Genomic DNA, 24,217 nt, shown 5'->3' on the forward strand with positions numbered 1-24,217 from the left:
AACAAAAGTTTCCATATAAAAACAAGGCTGGACATTCTGACTTTCTTGTCCATAAGAGATACTAAATGCTATATATATATGTAAGATACAAATGCTATTCAATGAATCAGGGTTCTTGAAACACAGGTGCTGTGTCCATTATCTGCTGTCATCATTTACTCAGTCAACACAGTGATACCTACTAATTGCCAGGCAATGGAACAGTGAACAAAGCAGACAAAACCCCCTGCCTGCATGGAGCCTGTGCTCTAGTGTGTGGATGGGATGGGGGTGAGCAATCAACAAAGAAGGAAAATAAATGGCATTCAAATGGTGATGTCAGAGCGTGGAGAATGACAAAGCAGGGAGTGTAGGAGTGTCCAGGGATGGATTGTTACAGGTTTAAATAGAGCGGCCGGGATGGCCAGGGGCTGGGCAGAGGATGCCATGTGAGCAAAGCCCCCTTTAAAGTTGTTGTGATTAAATTAACTAATTTTAGGAATTTAAAATTAAATGTGTTGGAGCAAAGGTTCCTTTTAAGCACCCAAACCCAGGTCCTTTAAAGCCTGGCTTTGGATGTTTTTGCAGTGCGTCCTGATTCAGTGCAACATGCAACAGCGCAGGGTCAAGGGGGATGAGGACCGTGGGCCATTAGAGGGATGCTGAGCTCGGCAGAGGCATCTTCAGTGCAGGCAGAGGTCAGAGCTCAGATGAGTAGATGAGGCTGCCATTCACGACCCAGCTGGAGGTCCAGCAGTGCCTTGTCCCAGGGCGTGGGCAGCCTGAGCCTCTGGGATTGAGTGACTGCACGCAGGGGGCAAAGGACAGAGTAGACGGCAGATCCATTCACCCCTTCGATGATCGTCTCTTTGGTTTTCCTGACTCCAAGGCAAAAGAAGCCTGTCCTGTCGGCCCCCCATGGTCAAGCTGGTGTGTCCTGCTGACAACCCGAGGGCTGAAGGGCTGGAGTGCGCCAAAACCTGCCAGAACTATGACCTGGAGTGCATGAGCATGGGCTGCGTGTCCGGCTGCCTCTGCCCCCCGGGCATGGTAAGCCACCCAAGCCGCAGAGGGATGGCGACCTGCCGGGTTCCCGCGGGCAGGGGACAGTGAGGTGGGCTGCGGAGGCAGAGAGAGAAATAAACAAGAGCTACACAAGGACGGCACTGGCGCTGCAGACGGGGTGCACGCGGGGGCAGGGGTGAGTCCTCTGTGGCTGAGTCAGCCGCCAGAGGCAGGGAGAGAGCTGATGGGAGAGTTGGGGTGGATCTTGATCTTGGTGAGAGCTGACAAAAATACAAGAACTTAGCACAGCGGTGCCCTAGGAAGCAAGGCAAGGATTTCCGGAAAATACTTAAAAGTGCTAACGGGCATTTCCACTAGAATTTTCCCAAGGGCTGCATTGCCATTGTATGAAGATGAGAAGACACATGCATGCACACACACACACATACACACACATGCACACATTTTTGCATATGATTTGCGTTTATGTGTATAACTCTCTGTCTCAAGAGAAGACACTGCTGTCAGCAAGCCGCGGGCCCACCAATCCCTTCCCCACACCGAGCCTTCTTTTCCTCATCTGTAGGGTGAGCCATGAGGTCTTGGTCAGCTCCTAACATTCCGTGTCTCTGGGGCTGAGGCTGCAAATCGTTACTCTCGGCCAGCCCTTCCTCGTGGTCCCCCAGCTGTTGGTCTGCGGCCGCCTGGTTCCTAGTGCATCCTGGTGGTGGCAATGGCCTGAGCACACCCAGGCCCCCTAAGCTCCGTCCCAAGTCTAGTCTTAGGACACCTGTGTATTAAATATACATAGACTATTCTTGTCAACCTGAAGGATGCAACTTCTGGATTCTTCTCTTTCAAATGCATCCCGTCTTCTTGCTTTCTCTAATTCCCCATACCCAACGTGAGCAGTGAGGGCTGGGGTGAGGGTCCGAGAGGCCAAAATTGGTGGGGGGAGGCAAGATGGCCCTGTTATGGCTGTAAAGGTCATTCATGATGCCCAGGCCTCGGCTTGGGGGCAGTATCCTGGGCTGTGGGAGCTGGAAACTCAGATGCATCACCAGCGGCCCTCAGGAAGGCTGCGGACTGGGGTGTGTGCAGGGCACACGGTCTCTCTCTTTCCCTCCAACCCTCTCTCCTCCGAGACGGACAGACTAGCTGTTATCCATTCTCCCTGGGTGCTCCCCTCTGTCTTAGCCTCGGAGGATTCTAGAACTATCTTTTCTAATGGGGGAGCTAGAGATTGGCCAGGGAACATCCCCAAACTGGAAGATCTTGTTTGGTGCCTTAGCAGAAGGAGGTATAAAGGAGGGGGAAACTCAGACAAGAAATAGGAGTGTGGAGAGGAAACTTCCATATTGTTCTTTTTTTACCCCAAGGGCCTCTTATTTTGACTGTTCCTTCTCCATACTTGGAGAAGAAATTCTCCCGACATCAGAGAAAGCTCTGGCAAAAAGAGGGATGCTGCTCAGGAGACTGGAAGCATCAGGGGCTCTTTCAAATGAACTTTTTTTTCCCCACGAAGGAAATAGTGCAGAAGCTGCCCCGAGCTTCCAGGCTTGAATCTGGGCTCCTGACGTTTACTTCAACAGAGTGGCAAGCCACTTAACATCTTTGTGTCTTTATTTTTCTCACCTGTAAAATTGGGTCAGGAGAGTTCTTGAGAGGATTGGAGGTGACAGTGGTGGGTACATGGAAGTCGCTTCGTAAGTGGTGGTTTAATGACCGCGGTTACAAGAAGTTCATGGAGGAAAAGCATGAACCATATTATGGACAGAGATGCTATGGGAAACTAGTGCACCCTGGGGAGCAATTTTTTGGATCTCAGGATCCACATGTAAGACCCACTAGATCAATAAAATGAAGGGGTTGCCCTAGAAAATTTCCCAAGTCTTTTTCCATGGTTAAAAAAATCCTTGAATGAACTTCCTGCCTTTAAATTAGACGATTACCTGCTTCCACCACAAGGTGGCAGCAAAGCACAACCCACCGCCCAGCTCACTCCGTCCCAGTCGGGGCTGTAATTGTCTCCAGGCAGAGACAGGAGCCCTAAAGACTCACGCTTTCAACATCCCCCCCCACCCCGCCCCGAGGACACAGAAGGAGACCGAGGAGAGAAAGGACACAGAACCATTCAAGGCTACATAACTGTGTAGTGGAAATCCTGGCCTCCTGACTCCCAGTGTAGTACCCCTGTCTGGAAGATGCTCACTTACACTCTGAAGGCCAGTGGTCACATTTTCCAAACTGGTACCCAGTTCTGCTGGTACTGGAAAAGCTCTCAGCCGCTGAGACGTGTGTTCATTTCCCTGGTCCTTTGAGGCCCAGTTTTCTCACTGGCCCACTATGAAGCCTGAAAAGACATTGACGCTGCTATTTGGGGTTTTTTTTTGTTTGTGTTTTTTTTTTATTAATTTTTATTGGAGTCTAGTTGATTTACAATGTTGTGTTAGTTTCAGGTGTACAGCAAAGCGAATCAGTTATACATATATGTGTATCCCCTCTTTTTTAGGTTCTATTCCCATATAGGTCATTACAGAGTATTGAATAGAGTTCCTTGTGCTTTACAGCAGGTTCTTATTAGTTATCTGTTTTATACATAGTAGTGTGTATATGTCAATCCCAATTTCCCAGTTTATCCCTCCGCCCTTTCCCCTCTGGTTGGCGCTGCTTTTTGAAAGGTAGAGCTTGGGCTCAGGGGCCCATCCAAAGAGGGCCTCTCATGTGCACACTGTAAATCCTACAAGATGTAATTCTAAAAGGCCCAGGAAAGCCCTCCTGTCTCAAAGATATCTCCTACACTTCCTATGATTTGTCACCTAGTCAGGTTTACTGAAATCTAATAGGTATGAATTTAGTTTGGTTAATAAAAAACAACTTTAAAAAAGCTTACCTTATAAGTCCTCATAGGAAGTCATCCGCACTTTAGCATGAGTTATTTCATCAGATTCTTTCCTCTAGCAAACATCTAGTTGAAGGCAGCTGCATTGAGCTGGAAGTATTGGTGGGGAGAACAGAGGGCAGATGGAAGGCAAAAAAAGATTCTGGAGAATGGGTCAGTATGACGGGGTGAAGATGGGGCCTTTTCAGAGCAGAGCAACAACGCCCATTTTTTTCTACTTCGTAATTTTTCTTGCTGATCAAGACCCAGGACTGTGTTCTCAGCATGAGCCTTTCTTACTCAAGGTGTCATGAGCTGATGGACAATGGCGACAGCTATTTCTGCCTGTTTTCTTCTGAAGTCCTTGAAGGTCATTCGTCCACTTTCGTCAACTTTATCCTATTATCCTTCTGGTGTCCTAAAGGGAAAAACACTAGGCAGGAATGGTTCTCTTCTTTTCAAACATGAAGTTTAAGTAAGTGACTTGCACGAAATTCACTTCGGGGCTGCTGTACTGGCCCACCCTACACGTGGACCCGTTCTCATCTCCATCCCGTCCATCTCCTGCATGTGTCTTTATCTTTCTATCTCTGTGGGTTCGTTAGTGCTTTAGGACTCCGGGTGCTTTTGGCTAGGCTGGTGATATTCGATCTTCTGTTCCAAGTCGGGAGCCTCCTGCTGAGAAACCTCTCCTCTCCCTTTAAGGCGCCGTTTGCTTCCTCCAGCTCTGACCTAGGTCTAAACCCATGCCCCTTCCTTATTTGATACCAAGGTCCTATTTTAATATCATAATCCATCAATGAGTCATCTCCTTTCACTAAAATAAGCAGGGCAGAGGGGAGCCATGTGGTTTGTCAGTGAGAGCTTGGAAGGGGGTGACAGTATTATCTCATGGCCACGCTGGGATTTGAGTTTTCTGTCCCTTGGAGGAGGGCCGGGCTCCCTGGGACTCACCCCTGGCCCAGGCGAGGGGTTACCTGGGCCCTGGGAGTGCAGGACTTTTTGTCAGTGGGTTGACCACCCTGGAGAGAGGTAAAACATCCAGCACGCAGACCAAGAGGCCTGGGAGCGCCCCCCCACCCTGCTTCTGCTCAGGGGAGGTGAGCAGGGCCGCTTTCTGGAATCCATCCTGCATCGCTTCGCCTCACATGATGTTTCCCATCACGAGGCTCGTTGTCTGGTTGATCTCCATTAACTGCAGGAGCCGAGGCTGCCGAGAAGGTCGGGGGTCCCCAGGGAGGCCACGGTCATTCCCAGTGTAGCCACGAGGTGGCGGGTCTGGGACTTACATCAAAGATGACAAGCTTGGGGGATGCGGGGGTGAAGCCTGATTGCAAGGCCTTTGAAGACTGGGGTGGAGGGACGTTTCCCATCCTCCCTGTTCCCACTGGGCTGCCATCCTCCCTACTGGGTGCCTAAGCTGGATGTCTGCCAGGGACATCGTGGTCCCCGGAGGTACGAGCCACCTAGAGCGTGGTCCCCCTGCATCTTCCTCACTCTGGCTCCCATCCTGCCCCTTCCCTTAGGCCTCGGGGACTCGGGAACTCTCCAGAGGCTGCGTGAAGCTGGTGGCTGAGTCATGGAGGTTCTTCTTCCCAGCCCTTCCAACACACAAACACACACACACGCGCATGCACCCACACGTACACACACATACACATACACATGCATGCACACACACGCAAGCTCACACACAAACACGCATGCAAATACAGACACATGCACACACACGCACACGTATACATTTGCACACACATGATTTTAGTCTGTGATCTTTGACATGAAAGCCCTTTGTTCAGCCCAAGACTGCTCTGTCCCAGGGCTTTGGCTCTAGGCCCAGGGAATCCAGGCTTGTCTGCGGAGTGACAGGACCGCACAGATGCTAAGTCACCCAGACCAGCAGCTTCTCACCCCTCGGGTGGCTCTGGAACCAGAGTGCCGTGGTCCCTTCACCCAGGGTCACGCAGAGCCGGCGTCCAGGGCTGCCTCCTAGGGTTGGGAGAGAAGCAGATCTACGTGTGGGACCAGAGTGGGTTTGGCCAGCTCTCCCTAAGGTCACTGGGGCCAGCGGGTCTTCATTCTTTTCCTCCTGGCCCCGACACCCCTGAGGAGTATAACCTGTCACATAGTTACTCCTTCACTGGTGGGGGGGTGGGGAAGGAGGGCAGGCCCCGTGAGGGTGTGTTGGACCATCAGGGGACGGGGTGACAAGGGTGCACGTGGGGCTTGAAAACCCCCAGCCTTTGGTTCTGGTCCATCCCTGCCTGTGGCCACTATTCAGCTTTCACCTCTAGGGCATTAAGTGCATTGTTCACTAATTAATTCATTTTATTAAATACATTATCCATTTTCTTCAACTATAGAACATAGTAGATGCTCAATGAAGAATATTCAGAAAAAAAAATTTAAAAACCAAAAAAGAAAATAAGATTCCCTTATCCTAGCCCACCAGAGGCAACTTCTACACTTCCCAAGCCCTTTGGAGGCAACTTATATATTTCCTTCAAGACTTTTTTTTTTGAAATATATGCATATATATATTAATCACTGGGACCATATGTGTATACAGTTTTTTTTTCTCCCTTGTTTTAGAAATTAACAGCATAAGTAGTTCTCAAAACTTTTCAGATTTTAATGTGCTCCACAGGACACCATCCCCTGGAGATTCCTTAATGGGTTTAATCATGTTCCTATTGTTGAACACTTAGTTGCTCCCATTTTTTTTTGGAATGATAAATAATTGTACATTATTTTTTGCCTATAACTCTATTACCTTTGGAGAAGTGCTCTGGAGGAATTACTGGGTCTAAGGAGATGCACGTCTCAGGGGCTTCTGACGTGTGTTATCAGAGTCTCCACCAGGTCCCAGGGCTCCTGCCCCTGCAGTGTAAGGGTGGAGGGGGTCAGAGTGTCTTCAGCTAAGCCAGGGGGACCAGTGTAGACAAGAGCCGGGATTCCAGCCCCAGACTGGGCATGCCTCCCTGGGCTGCCTCTGGCCGCGGCTGTTGGAACAGTCGTTCCGGCCCCAAGACTTTTGGATCGCTTTCCCTTAGGTCCGGCAGGACAACAGGTGTGTGGCCCTGGAAAGGTGTCCCTGCTTCCACCAGGGCAGAGAGTACACACCCGGAGAGACGGTGAAGGTGGACTGCAACACTTGGTGAGGCCGGGAAGGGTTCCAGGGACGCTGGGGACGGGGGGTGGGGTGTTGCTCTGGCACTTGCTCCCCTCCCACCTGTGGTAATGTGGCTGCTCCTTTCCTTTTCTCTGTGCCTCTGTTTCTCCATCTGTCAAATGGGAGACTTTATCATCCCGCGTACTCACCCCACGGGGACACTTTCTGGACAGCAGTGTTTCCTGGGGAAGATAAGGGCCATATCCATCACTGCGTGCGTGACCAAGCTATCCCAGGGCACGGGGTCGGGGGTCCTTCTCTGGCCTTGTCCTGTCCCCCAGCCCTATTGCGAGTGTGCCTGCCTGGAAAGAGACCGTCCTTCACACAACCCTGGACTCTGCTCACTCACCGTGCCTTTCTTTGGGGCAGTGCACGACTTCAGGGAAGGCCACGGGGACAGGCAGGAAGGGGCTTAGTGTCTGGGGCCTGAGGTCTGAGCTTTCCACAGCTGCCGCCCCTGATGGGCTTCCTGATGTCGGCTCTGTTACTGGGCGGAGGGATGGGGCCGTAGGGCAGCCGGCAAGTCGCTGTGGGTTGACACACATTGCTGCCCACCCTCTTCTGGCAGAAGCTCACAGCTGGTCACCGTTTCCCCAGCTCAGAATTTTCCTGCTATTCTGGACGTGTGTCCCCTTAGCCTCAGAGGGGCTATCGGCCTCAGTGTCTTTTCTGTAGAGACCCTGTGGCCCCTCCCAGGTGATGTCCTGGGAGGCTGGGCTTTGGCACGTCCGGAGCAGGTGGTGACAGAGTGTCCCCGGGTCACCTCGGCCAACCAGGGCCCTTCTTTGCCTCGTGACGGGGGTGGGGGCAGCATGGCTTCCCTCTCTTCCTGGCCCCGTGCTTTAAAAATGTGTGGGTTCATGACCGCGGGGCCCTGTGAGGTCCGATCCACAGGCTGCAGACCACCCTCCCAATGCTTCCTGAGGCCTCCTGGAGGGTGGGTGGCGTCCTCCCTGTCCCGAGGCCCGAGGGCCCCACCCTCACCCCCCTCATCCTGTTCCCAGTGTCTGTCGGGACCGGAAGTGGAACTGCACGGACCATGTGTGCGATGCCTCGTGTTCCGCCCTGGGCCTGGCTCACTACCTCACCTTTGACGGGCTCAAGTACCTGTTCCCCGGGGAGTGCCAGTACGTCCTGGCACAGGTGAGAGCAGGGCTCGGGGGTGGGTGTGCTCCCAGGTCGGATGCCACCGTCTGTCGGTGGAAACAGCCCTGGGGGCTGGTTTCTACGGGAGTGATTTTCCAGCCGCTGGAGAGGCAGGACCTCGAGACTCGAGTGACTGCTGTGTTCCTCCAGCTCACCTGCACGCCTCCCAGGACGGAACAGAAGCTCATTCGTTGCCTGGCCTTGGTGTGGGGCAGCCTCCCATCCGCCCCAGTCCCAGCACAATGGAATGAGAGGAAGGCTCCCTTTCCTTCTGGCAGACACGGCCTCAGTCAGAGGACCAGTGGGGAGTGGAGCCCGGGCTGGATTTCAGCCCCAGCACCCTTCCTGCCAGCATCCTTGGGCAGTGAACAGCCCACTCAGGGAAGGTTGAAATGCCCCTGGAGTTTGGTTCCCGCCCTGTGATTCTATTATATTTTATTCTGTTCTAGTCTATTCTCTTTTTTTTTTTTTTTTTTTTTTGCCGCACCTCGAGGCTTGTGGGATTTTAGTTCCCCAACCAGGGATTGAACCCGGGCCCTCGGCATTGAGAGTGCAGGGTCCTAACTGTTGGACCGCCAGGGAAGTCCCCATCGCGTTCTCCACCACTTTCATTTCTAACCTCGTGCAGCTCAGAATGCGGGGGGGTGAGGGGCTGTGGGTACAGAGGTCCTGCTGCCCCGGCAGGCCAAGGAGCGGCCTGGGGGAATCCTAGCTGCTGCGTGAGGGCTGCTCAGCCCCCTTTCCCGCCCACGGATTCCTGCAAGTTTCTCTTGCTGGTTGACACCGTCGCGGGTGAGCAAAGAGGGCTGAGCGCTTTGTCCTCCAGGCGGCTGGGCTCTGCGCAGCTTAAACAAATGTGGTCTCTCCGTCTCCGCTCTCAGGGGCGTCAGGGGAGGGGGCTCGGTGTGGGCTGGAGGGAGGACCGCAGACCCGACGGAGCCTCAGCCCCAGAGACAGAGCTGCAGGGCCCGGGAGTCAGGCAATGAGGGCAGGGGCACCAAGCATGAGCCTGCCCAGCGCACGGGGAGCGAGCCCCCTGCCTCTGGCCCACGCCCCAGGCTGGCCCCAGAGAGGTGGGCGGCGCGCTGGGGAGACGGGCGTGCACCCCACGAAATGCTTTTACCCACACCCAGGAACCCTCTAGGGCTTTCCCACACATCGTCTATGGAAGCCCGTCTTTCTGTTATCTGTCTTCCTCCCAGCCTTGGTAGCAAAAGATGGGGTGATTCCAGCTCTGGGGCTCCACTCCCCAGCCAGGTTCAGATCTGGGCACCCAGAAAACACGACATTTCAGTGCAACGAGAGGGGCCGGTCAGACCTACCGCCACAGCTCTTCCTGCCTGGGAGAAGCTGGCCAGGTGGGCCAGTGGGAGCCCCCCCGAGTCGTGCCCCTCGTGGGGCTGCTTTTCCTGCCCCACCGCCAGTGCCGTTGTCCCCTCTGATACTTTGTCCGGGGGCCCCCTCCCTTTCCTTCCTTCCTCCTTTGGGAGGTGTTATCAGGACGTAACTCTTTCTCCTTTAGAAAAATCTCAGCTGGTGACAAAGCACTTGTACCTTCGTTCCCTCTGTTAACTTTCACAATCCCATTAACCCAAGACAAACCCGTTTAACCTACCGGTCCCGTCAAGTTGGCAGATCCCATCTTACAGAGGGGCACATCGTGTGTGTGGAATGTATGTATGTGTGTGTGTGTGCATGCATGTGTGTTATATATGTGTGTGTGTGTGGTATGTATGTATGTGTGTGTATGTGTCTGTGTGTATATGAACGTGTGTTTCTGTACGTGTGCCTCTGTGTGTGTGTGTGTGTGTGTGTGTGAGGGTCAGAGAGGTAAGTGACTTACTCAATGTTAGCCAGTAAGTGGCAGAAACAAGGCCCACCCCTAGCTTTTCTGCGTTGGGTGTTTTTTTTCCCCATCCCATCACAGCAATAGCCACCATGGAAGATATTTGCCAGAAATGTGTCCGCTTTTGCTTCCTTTCTATGCAATTCCCCGGCGAGGACCAGTGCTCCCACACCCTCTGTTCCCTGCTAGGGATGGTAGCTCAGCTGGTGTTGCTGGGTCCAGCAGTCTTTGCTTACAGTTCTGGGCCAGCAGTCCACAGGGACTCCACCAGAACGTAGAGCTGCCAAATGCCACATGGCTGGACGGTGCTAGTTCCCCAGCTGAGGCTGGACTAACAGGCTCAGGGGGAGCTGTAGGCTGATGGGTCCATGTTCCCTCTCCTTGTGTCCCTCCTTCTCTCCCTCCCACCCCTCACCCCCCCACACCTGACTGTAGGCACCTGGTTCATAGGTGATGGCTGAGGATGACACACCTGTGAGTGTCCTCTGTCTCTGTCTGTCTGTCTCTCTCTCACACACACACGTGGACACAGCAACCTCCTGTAACACATCCTTCAAAGGCCTGAGGTGATGGGACGCCAGTCTGCTGATCTGGGGAGGAGTAGCAGGGGTAGTGTTTCTATCCTGACACCTGTCTTTCCCCAGGATTACTGTGGCAGTAACCCTGGGACCTTCCGGATCCTGGTGGGGAACGAGGGGTGCAGCTACCCCTCCCTGAAATGCAGGAAGCGCATCACCATCCTGGTGGAAGGAGGCGAGATTGAGCTGTTTGATGGGGAGGTGAGTGTGGGCTCGTCCCTCCACCCTCACGCCCCTCCGTCGGCTGATGAAGAGCACATGCCTAGTGTTCGTCCAGATCGTGTGTGGATGGAACGTCGTGCACCAGTGGAGAGATGAGGTAGCGCTGTATCCTGTGACCTCGCCTTGTCCTGTGAGAGTGGCAGCTGGCAGATGGTGACAGATTACACGATCCATTTTAGTGGAAGAAAGTGCAGACACACATGTGGAGAAGGGTGTGTAACCGTATCTGCACCAGCGTTGGGAGAGCCAGGGCTGACCTCCGGAGGTGACGGGAGATGGGAGGGCGGGAGGACTTTCATATAGGAATACGTATATACACACACATACATATATATTATATACACACTATATATACAAATATACACACACGAGTATACTGTACATAGACACATATACATTATATACCCACAGTTATGTATATTATATACACAAATGCACACACATACACGTATATTATACATACAAATACATCATACACACATACACATATATATTATAGCCCACATTATATACCATATATACAAATGTATATGCACATATATACATATATATTATATACCCCCATATATATAAATATAATGTATACAAATGTACAAACGCATATGTACACATACAGTATAAATGCAAATATGTTATACACAATACACATATACATATATATTAAATCCCACATTTATATGTATTATATATACAAATGTATACACACATATACACGTATATTATGCATACAAGTATACACAGAAATACATATGTATTATATACCCACAGTTTTATGTATTATATATATGAATGTACACAGATGTACACATATACTATACATACAAATATATTATACACAAATATAATATACCCACAGTTATATGTATTATATATACAAATGTATACACACATATATGCGCATATACTATACATACAAATATACACATGTATACATAATATACAGATATATCCCACATTTACATATATTATATATACAAATATACACATGCATATACACACATATATATTATATACCCACATATATATCATATACAAATGTATATACACATATACACACTTGTACACATATATTATTTGCAGAAATATATGCACACATATACATACATATATACACATATCTAATATATATTCAAGTATATACACACTTATACATACAAATATGTTATATATACACATGCATATATAAATATATATTTTGGGAGGTGATGGTGTTTGGGGGGGTTTTTACCTTCTTTTATGTTTTCCGGTTCTTCTCAGATAAAATCTTTTCTAAAGAGCTCAAAGCGCACAGACTCAGGCCCTGTGTGCTAAGAGCTCACGGAGTGGCTCTCAGAAGTCTACCCGAGAACCACCCAGGAGACCTTGTTTAAGACACCAACCTTCGGGTCCACCCTGAGGTCCTGGCTCAGGTCTGGGTGAGGCCCAGGAACCTGCGTCTGAAGTGGCAGGGGTCCCTGCAGCACAGCTGTGTTGGTCTGGCCACATCGGTGCCTGGGAGACCTGGGTCTGGGCTCACCCCTTCCCCGTATCTTTATTTTGTTCCGTGGCCTCAGCCTGCATCCTGCCTTCTGGCAAATACCCACCACTGATACCAGGGGGTGGGAGGTGAATTCTCCTCCCTTAGAGAAGATAGCTGTGGAGCAAGCAGGACCTGTTGACTTGGGTCAGCCGTGTCCATTTCAGGGACAGTTCTACTTAGGACAGACGACAGTGGTGACATAGAGTGGGAGGCTCTGCCTGTGGTGTGTCCCCAGGGAGAGGACCTTGGCGAAGGGGTGACAAGTTCTTAGCGTCAGCCTCAGTCTTATGGGTTAGATGGTCAGCCAAGTACCGTGAAACGGGGGGCGGGGAGGGCTCGGCACCGGCAGCGAGTCAGCCGAGTCAAGGGCTCAGGTCCTTTGGGGGCTGAAGTCTGGGATTCCGGCTTCCAGTGCCGAGCTTCCCTGTCTCCCTGTTCAGCTCTGACTCCTGCTGACGGCAACTCGAGTGGGAGACGGGAGGAAAGGGGAGAATCTAGTGCTCGTTTTAATAAAGGGGTAGATTTATTTTTTAATAAACCAATAAGAGATTTTATTTAATTTAATTAATTAATTTTTAACATCTTTATTGGAGTATAATTGCTTTACAGTGGCGTGTTAGTTGCTGCTGTATAACAAAGCGAATCAGCTATACATATACATATGTCCCCATATCCCTTCCCTCTTGCGTCTCCCTTCCACCCTCCCTATCCCCCCACTAGGTGGTCACAAAGCACCGAGCTGATCTCCCTGTGCTATGCAGCTGCTTCCCACTAGCTATCTATTTTACATTTGGTGGTGTATATATGTCCATGCCACTCTCTCACTTCGTCCCAGGTTACCCTTCCCCCTCCCCGTGTCCTCAAGTCCATTCTCTACGTCTGCGTCATTATTCCTGCCCCGCCCCTAGGTTCATCAGTACCATTTTTCTAGATTCCATATACATGCGTTAGCATATGGTATTTGTTTTTCTCTTTCTGACTTACTTCACTCTGTAGGACAGTCTCTAGGTCCATTTTATTTTTTATTTTTTTAAAAATAAATTTATTTATTTATTTATTTATTTTTTAATTTTTGGCTGCGTTGGGTCTTCATTGCTGTGCGCAGGCTTTCTCTAGCTGTGGAGAGTGAGGGTTACTCTTCCTTGTGGTGCACGGGCTTCTCATTGCAGTGGCTTCGCTTGTTGCAGAGCACAGGCTCTAGGCACATGGGCTTCAGTAGTTGCAGCATGCAGGCTCAGTAGTTGTGGCTTGTGGGCCCTAGAGCTCAGGCTCAGTAGTTGTGGTGCACGGGCTTAGTTGCTCCGCAGCATGTGGGATCTTCCTGGACCAGGGCTTGAACCCGTGTCCCCTGCATTGGCAGGCAGATTCTTAACCACTGCGCCACCAGGGAAGCCCTCTAGGTGCATTTTAAATCGGTTGCCTAGAGGTGCTTAAAATCATCACCACATTAAAAACCTCTTTAGGGGACCACGTGTATTTAATGATCAAGTGTCCAAAAAATTCTTTTCATGACGTGATAGGTGATCTTCTGCCAGTAGGTTTCATTGTATTTTTGATCTCATAATTATGTTTTTGCTGCCACCTCTTTATCCTAGGATTCTTGGAGAGAGGTAGGCAAGATGGACGCAGCTCTGGCTGAACGGGGCAAATGACCAGCAGCTCTGGAGGGCCGTGGGGCGGGGGAGCCGGGCCTTACACCTGAGCATCCCTGTCCTGGCCTCACACTGCCTCCTCCCTCAGGTGAGCGTGAAGAGGCCCATGAAGGATGAGACTTACTTTGATGTGGTGGAGTCCGGCCTGTATGTCACCGTGCTGCTGGGCAAGGCCCTCTCCGTGGTCTGGGACCGCCACCTGGCTGTCTCTGTGTTCCTGAAGCAGACTTACCAGGTGGGTGGCCCTTCTCCGCTTCCTCCTCATCCTGTCTGTTTGCATCTTCAGCTTCCTGAGCAGCAGCCCGCAGCCCCTGCCTGCCGTTTTGGGGGGAGGGTGGGTGGTCACCTAGTCCAGCCTCCCTCCCGCTGCAAATAAGACTCAAGGGTTAGAGGTCGCCTTGGCTGTTTCCCGAGACAGGCTCCCTCTGAGAAGGATGGCGGCTTCCCGGACCCTGCAAACAGTCCCTTGACTGGCCTTGCTAGGCAAGCAGTTTATATCCACAAAGGAAGGAAAGAAAAGATTGGGCAAGAGCTATTCTTAAGGTTTCTTAACCTCAAGAGGCAAACAGTCATGCGTGCTGTTATTATACCTCTGTGGAGCATTCCGGGTGCCCCTCCCACGGGGCCACAGGCCAGCAGCAGCCGACGCTTGCCGTGAAACTGCTCATCACCTGCTTTGGGGAAAGCCTCTTGCAGTATCCAGGTTCCGATGGTTTGCTGGGACTTCATTTTCTCTAACTGGCGTGAATGTGACAAGTGCTCTGTCTGCCCTGGTGGCAGGACAGACCTTCCCAGCAACTGTTCTAGGCACTGTGGACACAGCAGGGAAAGAACTATATATAACTATATGTACATATATATATAGTTATATATATATATATATATATATATAGATAGATAGATATATATGTATCTTAACTTTGTATCAGTTTCCTATTGCTGCTATAACAAATTACGACAAACTTAGTGGCTTAAAAAAGCAACACAAATAGATTATCTTCTAATTCTGGAGGTCAAAAGTATACAATTGGTCGGCAGGACTGTATTCCTTCTGGTGGCTTTACGGGAAAATCTGTCTTCTTGCCTTTCCTAGCTTCTGGGGCTGCCCGCATCCCTTGGCTGTGGTCCCACCCTCCATCGTCAAAGCCAACAGCGTAGCATCTTCCACTGTCTCTGCTTCTGTCACATCACATTTCGCACTCTGACTTCTGTGCTCCTTAGAAGACCCTGTGATTGCACTGAGCCCACCTAGATGATCCAGGGCAGTCTTTCCCATCTCAGGATCCTTAACACAATCACACCTGCAAAGTTCCTTTTGCCATGTGTGGTAACATATTCCTGCTTCTGGGGATGAGAACGTGGATATCTTTGCGGGCAGCATGGTTTTGTCCACAACAACCTTGGTGGAGATCATATTCTAGTGGGGATATTGTATGTTTTAGATTGGTTGGTCTGTTGAGACCTGTCTCAAAGGGTGTGAGTGGAGTCTTTGTGGAAGGGAGGGAGGGAGCCACGTAAATATCCTGACTTGAGAATTCAGGCAGATGGAGTAGCAGGTGCCAAGGCCCTAAGGTGGACGGTGTTTGTGTTTGGACACGGAGGCCAGGGCAGCTGGAGAGGAGGGGCTTGGGGTGACTGGTAGTTAACAAGGGCAGGGACGGGGCAGGGGCCATGCCATGGGGGCTGTTGGGCCATGTAAAGATCTTTGTCCCTTTGTCCATGTTTCCCAGCAAAATAGAATAAGTCACATCTCTTTGTCCTGAGGCAGGGCTCCCAATTTGTTCTAAGAGCATGGCATCTTTTCTTTTCCAGGCCAAATTGCTCCAGTTTTGTCCATGGTTCTTATGTGATTGTTTCCACCCATTCATTCATTAGTTGGTCAGGACTTGTGTCCTGCAGCCCATGATAGGTGAACATGGAATTGAGTAAGATATTATGTCAGCCCTGGTGGCATTTAGTGCTGGCCAGCCTGCTCTGAACAGGCTGCAGTTGTTTAGGTAAGGGACTCACCTGTCCACGGTCAAATAGGACTGGAACGTTCCATCCTCAGACTTCTCACACTCTCATTGGTGTAATGCTGGACCAGCTCCTGTTCTGCTCAGACCTGGGGCAGCTGATGGTCTATACTGAAGACACCAGGGCCCTGGAGGCCTGGTTGGCCATCCAAGGGACATGGGCGGGCTGCCTCTCTTTGTGAATGACCTTGGTTTCCTTAACCTTAACATGAGGTCATTGTGGAAGCCGGGAAAAGGCCTTGGCAAGGTCAAGACTTTGCTGATCACCCTGGTCTCCTTCTGCGTCTCCCTCCCTGTCCCTGCCCATCCTCCTCTTCCTCAGGCGAGCCTGCCTCCCATGCTGCCTGGAACCCTTGCTTTCCTGACTCAGAGAGTTTGCTCTGAGGTTTGCAAAGCTTATGCTCCCAACTGGTCCCCCAGGAGCAGGTGTGTGGCCTGTGTGGGAATTTTGACGGCATCCAGAACAACGACCTCACCAGCAGTAGCCTCCAAGTGGAGGAAGACCCCGTGGACTTTGGGAATTCCTGGAAAGTGAGCCCGCGGTGCGCCGACACCCAGAAAGTAGGTTGGGGTCGCGGTGCGGACCGTGGGCGGTGGGTGCTATGGCTTGTGGCGGGGGCAGAGCCTGGGGAGAGGGCCTCCTGGAGCCCTTCTGGGTTGACTCTTCCGGGTCCATCTGTGTACTCCTGCCCGGTTCCCCAGGTGCCACTGGACCCATCCCCGGCCACCTGCCACAACAACGTCGCGAAGCAGGCGATGGTGGATTCCTCCTGCAGTGTCCTCACCAGCGACACTTTCCAGGAGTGCAACAGGCTGGTGAGCGCGGTGGGGCCCCTGGGGGCAGGCGCTTCTGGCTGTGGATGCTTCCAGGAGCCTCAGAAATCGTCTGCAGCTGCTCACCTCTCTTGGCTTCAGGCTGGGGAACAGAAAGAATAATTGAGGGTGTATGAGGAGACCAATGCCTGGCAGATCATTTTTCTTCTGTGCAATACATGGTTCTCTGGGCAGCCAATGCTGCTGCTCTTCCAGCCTCAGTCTTAGGGTTTGTCGCCCACAGATTATCTTGTCTCCAACATTAGAGCGGGAGTTTCCTTCTCCCACCCCCACCGTGTCTCTGGCCCCGGGCACCCTGCCGCTGCCCCCGTTCCCAGGTCTTGTCTCACGGAAAGTCTTTTCTGGTCTTCAAGCCAGATTTTGAGCCTGCATTTTATGGTTTCTTTTTGTAAGTCTTTTGTGGTTGTTTAATTTTTATTATATATTGGAATATAGTTGGTTAACAGTGCTGTGTTTTAGATGTACAGCAAAGTGATTCACTTATACATATACATGTGTCTCTTCTTTTTCAAATTCTTTTCCCATTTAGGTGATTACAGAGTATTGAGCAGAGTTCCCTGTGCTATACAGTAGGTCCTTGTTGGTTATCTATTTTATTTTATTTAAAATTTTTTTTATTGGAATATAGTTGATTTACAATGTTGTGTTAGTTTCTGCTGTACAGCAAAGTGACTCAGTTATACATATACATAGATCCACTCTTTTTTTTTTAGATTCTATTCCCATATAGGCCATTACAGACTGTTGAGTACAGTTCCCTGTGCTCTACAGCAGGTTCTTTTTGTGCCTTTATCTCACAAGGTGACAAGGAATTCCCCAAACATGTTTCAATGCAATTTTCTCTCTATCTCTGTATGAATGTATATACGCACACCTGTGTATGTGTGGGTACATGTGTGTATATGTATATGTACACACACACACACACACATGCACACACACAGCCAGGTATGCACGTATGCTGCTCCCCGGCACCTCCCTCGTGGGAGTGACTCGTTGAACACCTGTGTCTCAGCTCTTTCTGTCCATCCAGTGATTTGTAATCCCTCAGGACCCGAAGGATACTTAGGATCCCCTGGTTTGGTGGAGACCTGAGGCACCTGAGCTGCAAGGGCGGAGACAGTGAGAGGGTCAGGGAAACAGGGGCTGTTGGGTACAGTGACTGGCTTAATGTCCGAATTCATTCTCAGCACAACTGCCCTGAAAGAGGTGGGTGTGGCGGGCACGTCTGGGGCAGCCGAAGGTGAGAGGTGGCTCCTGAGACTGAGCACAGACCGAGGCTGGGCTTCCCCTCCGGGGAGATTTAGGGTCGGAGTCCAGGAGCACCGGGCCGGCCGCGGTCCAGCACGCTAGCCTGTAGCATCTCAGCGAGACAGTGTGAGTGGTCCTGATGTGTTTCCTCAGTCTCTTTGCTGAGTGGAGGCCAGGAAAGAGTGTGTGTGTGTGTGTGTGTGTGTGTGTGTGTGTGTGTGTGTGTGTGGTATTTATGTAAAACACGCAGACACCCAAGAGGGTGGGAGTGGCTTATGGGGATGGATGGATGGCTGAGCAGGTACGTGGACAGATGGACAGAAAGGAATGTTCTTTTGAAAACTTCTCAGGCACATCTCTTCTAGGAGAGGCTGGCAGGGTTGCTTTTCTCCCCTTTTCTTGCTGGACTCCACGTAAGAACGTAGGATTTCTGCCTTTTCACGCATTCCCTCCTTGGGGCCGTTGCCTCACATCTTTCCTTCTGCCTGGAGCCCCGGTCCCTCCTCTGACCACTGGAACACCCACGTCCAGACCAAGAGCCAGGGTCCCCAAGTGCAGCCCAGGCCACCTGCGTCTCCCTCGCAGGTGGACCCTGAGCCATACCTGGATGTTTGCATCTACGACACCTGTTCCTGCGAGTCTGTCGGGGACTGTGCCTGCTTCTGCGACACCGTCGCTGCCTACGCCCACATGTGTGCCCGGCACGGCGAGGTGGTGGCCTGGAGGACGGCCACGTTGTGCCGTGAGTCCTGCTGTCCCTCGTGGTCCCAGACACGCCCCTCCCCCCTCACGCATCTAGACCTTGGGACCTTGGGGGGTGAGGAAGGGCACCTTGGCCGGGGATAAGACAGAGACCCATGCGGGGGTGATGGCCGAGGCTGAAGGGGGTTAGGGCATGCATGGGCATGAGGAGGCATGGGACTGAAGACAGCGATGGGGAGACAGCAGTGGGGAGAGAGACTGAAGACAGCGATGGGGAGGGATTCCGGGAAATGGAGAAGGGGGAGCAGTGACGAAGAGAAGAAGGTGGTCAGAGTGTCTGTGATTAGACACGATCACATTTGTCATGGCGGTCAAGCAGCTCAGACATTTATGTTGCGTCTTCCTTCCTGCATGTAAGTGGCTGATCATTTTTATAAGGAAAATGGATTCAGAACCACTAGGTTCCTGGCTCAGGGGCTCTCAAAGCCTAGACACCCCTCACGTGGGTGACTCCGTAGTTCCCCAGTACCATCATCCCCTCCTTGGGGCCGTCTGTCTGGGGTTGCCCAGGGTTGCCCGGTGCTTTAATAACGGTCCTGCCTGTTTTGGGGTCTGCACAGCCCAGAACTGCGAGGAACGGAACCTGCGGGAGAGCGGGTACCAGTGTGAGTGGCGCTACAACAGCTGTGCTCCCGCCTGTCCCGTCACGTGCCAGCACCCTGAGCCGCTGGCCTGCCCCGTGCAGTGTGTGGAGGGCTGTCACGCACACTGCCCTCCGGGTGAGGCCCTGGCCCCTGTGGGGAAGGGGTGCGGGGCTGGGACGGTCCTCAGAAAAGCTGGCTCTCTGCACTGCTTCTTCTCGGCCTCGCCTGGTGGCGCCCTGTCCCCAGCCCCACTACCCTAGGTCGTGTTTCCATGTCCTTCCACCAAAGCCAGGCCAGCTGTGGTTTTTGTCAAGCTGAGCTCCCATGCAATGCTTCTGGGGTCTATTTATGGGCATATCATCTAGAGCAGCACTTTCTGGTAGAACTTTCTTCAGTGCTGGGAAAGTTCTATTCAAATGTGGCTCGTGTGTCTGAGGAATTGAATGTTCAATTTTATTGAACGTTACTTAATGGAGACTTAAATGTAACCAGCCACACGTGGTTACTGGCTACAGTATTGGATAGCACACATCTAGAATTATCAGATATCTGCGTCGGTGGAGGAGTAAAAATACCCTTGGAGATAAGATTTGCTTTGCCCTGGGGTTTGGAGGAGGCGAGGTGGGGGAAGGAACACCCCCTCCTAATTTTTCAGAAAGAAGGATGCTCCCTAAGCGGTGAGGGGACCCTTGGGGGAGGCAGGCAGAGCTGGGACAGGCCTTTTAGTGCAAGGAGAGTCTTCCTTGTGGGAAAGGTGGGAACTTTGGCTCCTAACGAGAGGCTTCTCATGCAGGGAAAATCTTGGATGAGCTTTTGCAGACCTGCGTCAAACCTGAAGACTGCCCTGTATGCGAGGTGGCCGGCCGGCGCTTAGCCCCTGGGAAGAAAATCACCTTGAACCCCGGGGACCCTGAGCACTGCCAGATTTGGTAAAACAGTCCCCCTGGTTGTCCGAAGTGATGGGTCTTACTGTCTAACCTGGAGGCCTGCCCAGAAGTGTCGGTTTGGGGAAGAATGTCCCGTTCTTACTTACTTTGCTTCTCTGTCTTTGAGGACAGGCTATATTTCTTTTCCAGGAAATATCTCTCAGGAGATTTAGGTTTTCTACCTCTTCTTGCTGAAGGAAGGACGTGGTCTCTTCTTATCCTAGATGACTAGAGGTGGCATCTAGTCTGGGGACAGGCATCTATGGAAGCCAGATTTCTTTTTTAATGGAGGAAGGGATGCAGGGGAAGAAGAGAGGTGTAGCTCCTAACTCTGCAGTGGGGCACAGATACCTCGGGCCATAGCCAAGGGCCCAGGATGCGGCTCTTGTAGCTGGGAGTCACGGGTCACTGCCCCCTGGCTCCCACCGGGGTTGAAGGAGAAGGTTCTAGCCTGTGTGGGTCTCTGCCACAGGCAGCTTGATTTCTCCTGTGGTCTGGCAGAGCCTGCCACTTTCCAGGACACTGGTGAAAGAGAGAAGTGACCAGGGGATTGGAAATTTGGCCTGGCGGGGTGAGAATTTGTGTGGGGGGCTTGGGGCTGGGTGTGGAGCATAGCTAGACCCTGGCACATGATGGGTGTAAATGGTGGGTCCATTGCAAGAAAGAATGAGTGAGTCACTGTCTTTGTCTAACATCCTGGAGACCCCCGTATACCACTCCCAATACTTTATTCTGCCAGATAAAGCTGGGATTTTGAATCTTTATTCATCTCTCTGAAATGATTTTACTCCAGTTTTCCTCTCTTCCTTAAGGCCCAACATGTTAACATAGTACAGAATTCATGCAGCTTAAATTCTGTTGTAATAACTACTGAAAAGCATTCTTTTTTTTTTTTTGCCGTATGCGGGCCTCTCACTGTTGTGGCCTCTCCCGTTGTGGAGCACAGGATCCGGATGCGCAGGCTCAGCGGCCATGGCTCACAGGCCCAGCCGTTCCGCGGCACATGAGACCTTCCCAGACTGGGGCACGAACCCGTGTCCCCTGCATCAGCAGGCGGACTCTCAACCACTGCGCCACCAGGGAAGCCCAAGCATTTATCTTTGATAGAACATTTATAAGTTCTGGTCAGCATCAATATTTTAGAGCACTATTTGTCTTTGGAGATATTTGGGAGAAGGCTTGGATTATAATTAAATATTTATGTTGCTAGAGACATAGGTTGAAAATAAACCTACTTTGAATGGCTGTGTGGATTGCTAAGAAAGAAGAAAGATTCTTTTTCAGGTCCTAGGGTGGGTGAAAGCTTTGGCTTTCAAGGGGATCAAAACTCAAGGGAAGGGCTTCCCTGGTGGCGCAGTGGTTGAGAGTCCGCCTGCCAATGCAGGGGACGCGGGTACCTGCCCCGGTCCGGGAAAATCCCACATGCCGCAGAGCGGCTGGGCCCGTGAGCCATGGCCGCTGAGCCTGCGCGTCCGGAGCCTATCCTCCGCCACGGGAGAGGCCACAACGGTGAGAGACCCGCGTATCGCAAAAAAAAAACAACTCAAGGGAAGTGTGTGTGTGTGTGTGTGTGTGTGTGTGTGTGTGTGTGTGTGTGTAGGGGGGCTGCTTGGGGACTATGTTAAACACGGTGTCTCTCTCGAGTGGGGAGTGTTCCTTGGGGGCTCGGGTTCAGTGGGCTGGGAAGTGCCCAGAGGTTCTTCCTGAACCATTTCTGTCTCTCCCCTCTTGTAGTCACTGTGATGGTGTCAGCCTCACCTGTGAAGCCTGCCGGGAACCGGGAGGCCTGGTGGTGCCCCCCACAGAAGGCCCGGTCGACCTCACCACCCCGTACGTGGAGGACACGCCGGAGCCGCCCCTGCACGACTTCTTCTGCAGCAAACTCCTGGACCTGGTCTTCCTGCTGGACGGCTCCTCCAAGCTGTCCGAGGCCGACTTCGAGACGCTGAAGGCGTTCGTGGTGGGTGTGATGGAGCGTCTGCACATCTCCCAGAAGCGCATCCGCGTGGCCGTGGTGGAGTACCATGACGGCTCCCACGCCTACATCGCACTGCAGGACCGGAAGCGGCCGTCGGAGCTGCGGCGCATCGCCGGGCAGGTGAAGTACGCGGGCAGTGAGGTGGCCTCCACCAGCGAGGTCTTGAAGTACACGCTCTTCCAGATTTTCAGCAAGGTGGACCGGCCTGAGGCCTCCCGCGTGGCCCTGCTGCTCACGGCCAGCCAGGAGCCCCCCAGGCTGGCCCGGAACTTGGTCCGCTACGTCCAGGGCCTGAAGAAGAAGAAGGTCGTCATGGTCCCCGTGGGCATCGGGCCCCACGCCAGCCTCAGGCAGATCCGCCTCATCGAGAAGCAGGCCCCCGAGAACAAAGCCTTTGTGCTCAGCGGCGTGGACGAGCTGGAGCAGCGGAGGGACGAGATCATCAGCTACTTCTGCGACCTCGCCCCCGAAGCGCCTGCCCTCACGCAGCGGCCGCTCATGGCCCAGGTCCCCACGGCGCCGGAGCCCCCAGGGACTTCGACGCTGCCACCCAGGAGGAGGAGCTCCGTGGTCCTGGATGTGGCATTCCTCCTGGAAGGGTCGGACAGCGTGGGTGAGGCCAACTTCAACAGGAGCACAGAGTTCTTGGAGGAAGTGATCCGGCAGATGGACGTGGGCCGGGACGGTGTCCATGTCTCGGTGCTGCAGTACTCATACGTGGTGACCGTGGAGCACTCCTTCAGAGAGGAGCAGTCCAAGGAGGAGGTCCTGCGGCGGCTGCGGGAGATCCGCTACCGGGGTGGCAACCAGACCAACACCGGGCTGGCCCTCCAGTACCTGTCGGAGCACAGCTTCTCGGCCAGCCAGGGGGACCGGGGGCAGGCGCCCAACCTGGTCTACATGGTCACGGGAAGCCCGGCCTCAGACGAGATCAGGCGGATGCCCGGAGACATCCAGGTGGTGCCCATCGGAGTGGGGCCTCGCGTGGACGTGCCGGAGCTGGAGAAGATCGGCTGGCCCCAGGCCCCCATCTTCATCAAGGACTTTGAGATGCTCCCCCGAGAGGCTCCTGACCTGGTGCTGCAGAGATGCTGCTCCGGAGAGGGGCCGCATCTCCCCACCCCTGCCCCCATCCCAGGTATGCGGGCGCCTTGCATGGGGGCAAGGACTTGGGGGCACTGTGGGCGGCCTTGGTGGAGATGCGATTCTCAGGTTCAGATCTGGCTTCCCTGCTCTGTGCTTTCGGTGAGACCCCTGCCTTCAGAGTGTCTGCGTTTCCTCACCTCCCGGGCAGGGAGCAGCACCTGTGATCTTTTTTGGGGGGAAGGATCTTTTCTTATTGTCTGAGTTTGAAAATGCAAAGGTAATGCAAGCTTATTATTAAGATTTAAGCAAAACCAGGATATGGAGTAAAAAAAATACAAGTCCTACTTTACCATATAGCCTCATCCCCACCCAATTCCACTCCCTGCCTTGGATGTAACCTGTTAAATTTGGCGACTATCAGCTTTTTTACCACACTGGGTGGATAAAATTTTTCTCAGCACCTGACATTCTTCGGGGCAAGGCCAGGAAGTCCAGTAGATTCTGGAGCCGGGCTGCCTTAGTTTGAATCTCACCTCTGGCGCCTACGAGCTGGGTAATTTTTGCAATTATTTTGGTAATAATTTTGGGGTAATTTCGGGCAAGTACCTCTGTGTCCGTCAGTCTCCTCATCTGTAAAATGATGGTAACAGTAGTACTTGTAATACGCTTAGAGCAGTACCTAGTACTTAGCAAGTGCTCAAAAATGACTTAACTCCACTGCTGTTATTATTACCTCTTAACTGATACTAACGATGCATCACTTCCTAGCTCTTTAACATCT

At 52.2% G+C, this 24,217-nt stretch overlaps 1 protein-coding gene across 1 annotated transcript in view; it reads left to right on the forward strand.

Moving 5' to 3' along the window:
* The window catches only part of VWF (von Willebrand factor), a gene marked incomplete at its 5' end in the record, with an annotated part of 133,230 nt that overhangs the window by 63,919 nt on the left and 45,094 nt on the right, over positions 1 to 24,217 (forward strand). Inside the window, 11 exons of the mRNA XM_079714643.1 lie at positions 869 to 1,029; positions 6,919 to 7,022; positions 8,042 to 8,180; positions 10,674 to 10,808; positions 14,089 to 14,235; positions 16,436 to 16,576; positions 16,718 to 16,831; positions 18,686 to 18,842; positions 19,423 to 19,581; positions 20,240 to 20,375; positions 22,107 to 23,488. Coding sequence (XP_079570769.1) covers positions 869 to 1,029; positions 6,919 to 7,022; positions 8,042 to 8,180; positions 10,674 to 10,808; positions 14,089 to 14,235; positions 16,436 to 16,576; positions 16,718 to 16,831; positions 18,686 to 18,842; positions 19,423 to 19,581; positions 20,240 to 20,375; positions 22,107 to 23,488 — 2,775 coding nt within the window. The remainder of the gene's footprint in view (positions 1 to 868; positions 1,030 to 6,918; positions 7,023 to 8,041; positions 8,181 to 10,673; positions 10,809 to 14,088; positions 14,236 to 16,435; positions 16,577 to 16,717; positions 16,832 to 18,685; positions 18,843 to 19,422; positions 19,582 to 20,239; positions 20,376 to 22,106; positions 23,489 to 24,217) is intronic.

Source organism: Hyperoodon ampullatus, assembly GCF_949752795.1.
Source record: "Hyperoodon ampullatus genome assembly, chromosome: 11".
In the NCBI taxonomy this organism is placed as follows: Eukaryota; Metazoa; Chordata; class Mammalia; order Artiodactyla; family Ziphiidae; genus Hyperoodon; species Hyperoodon ampullatus.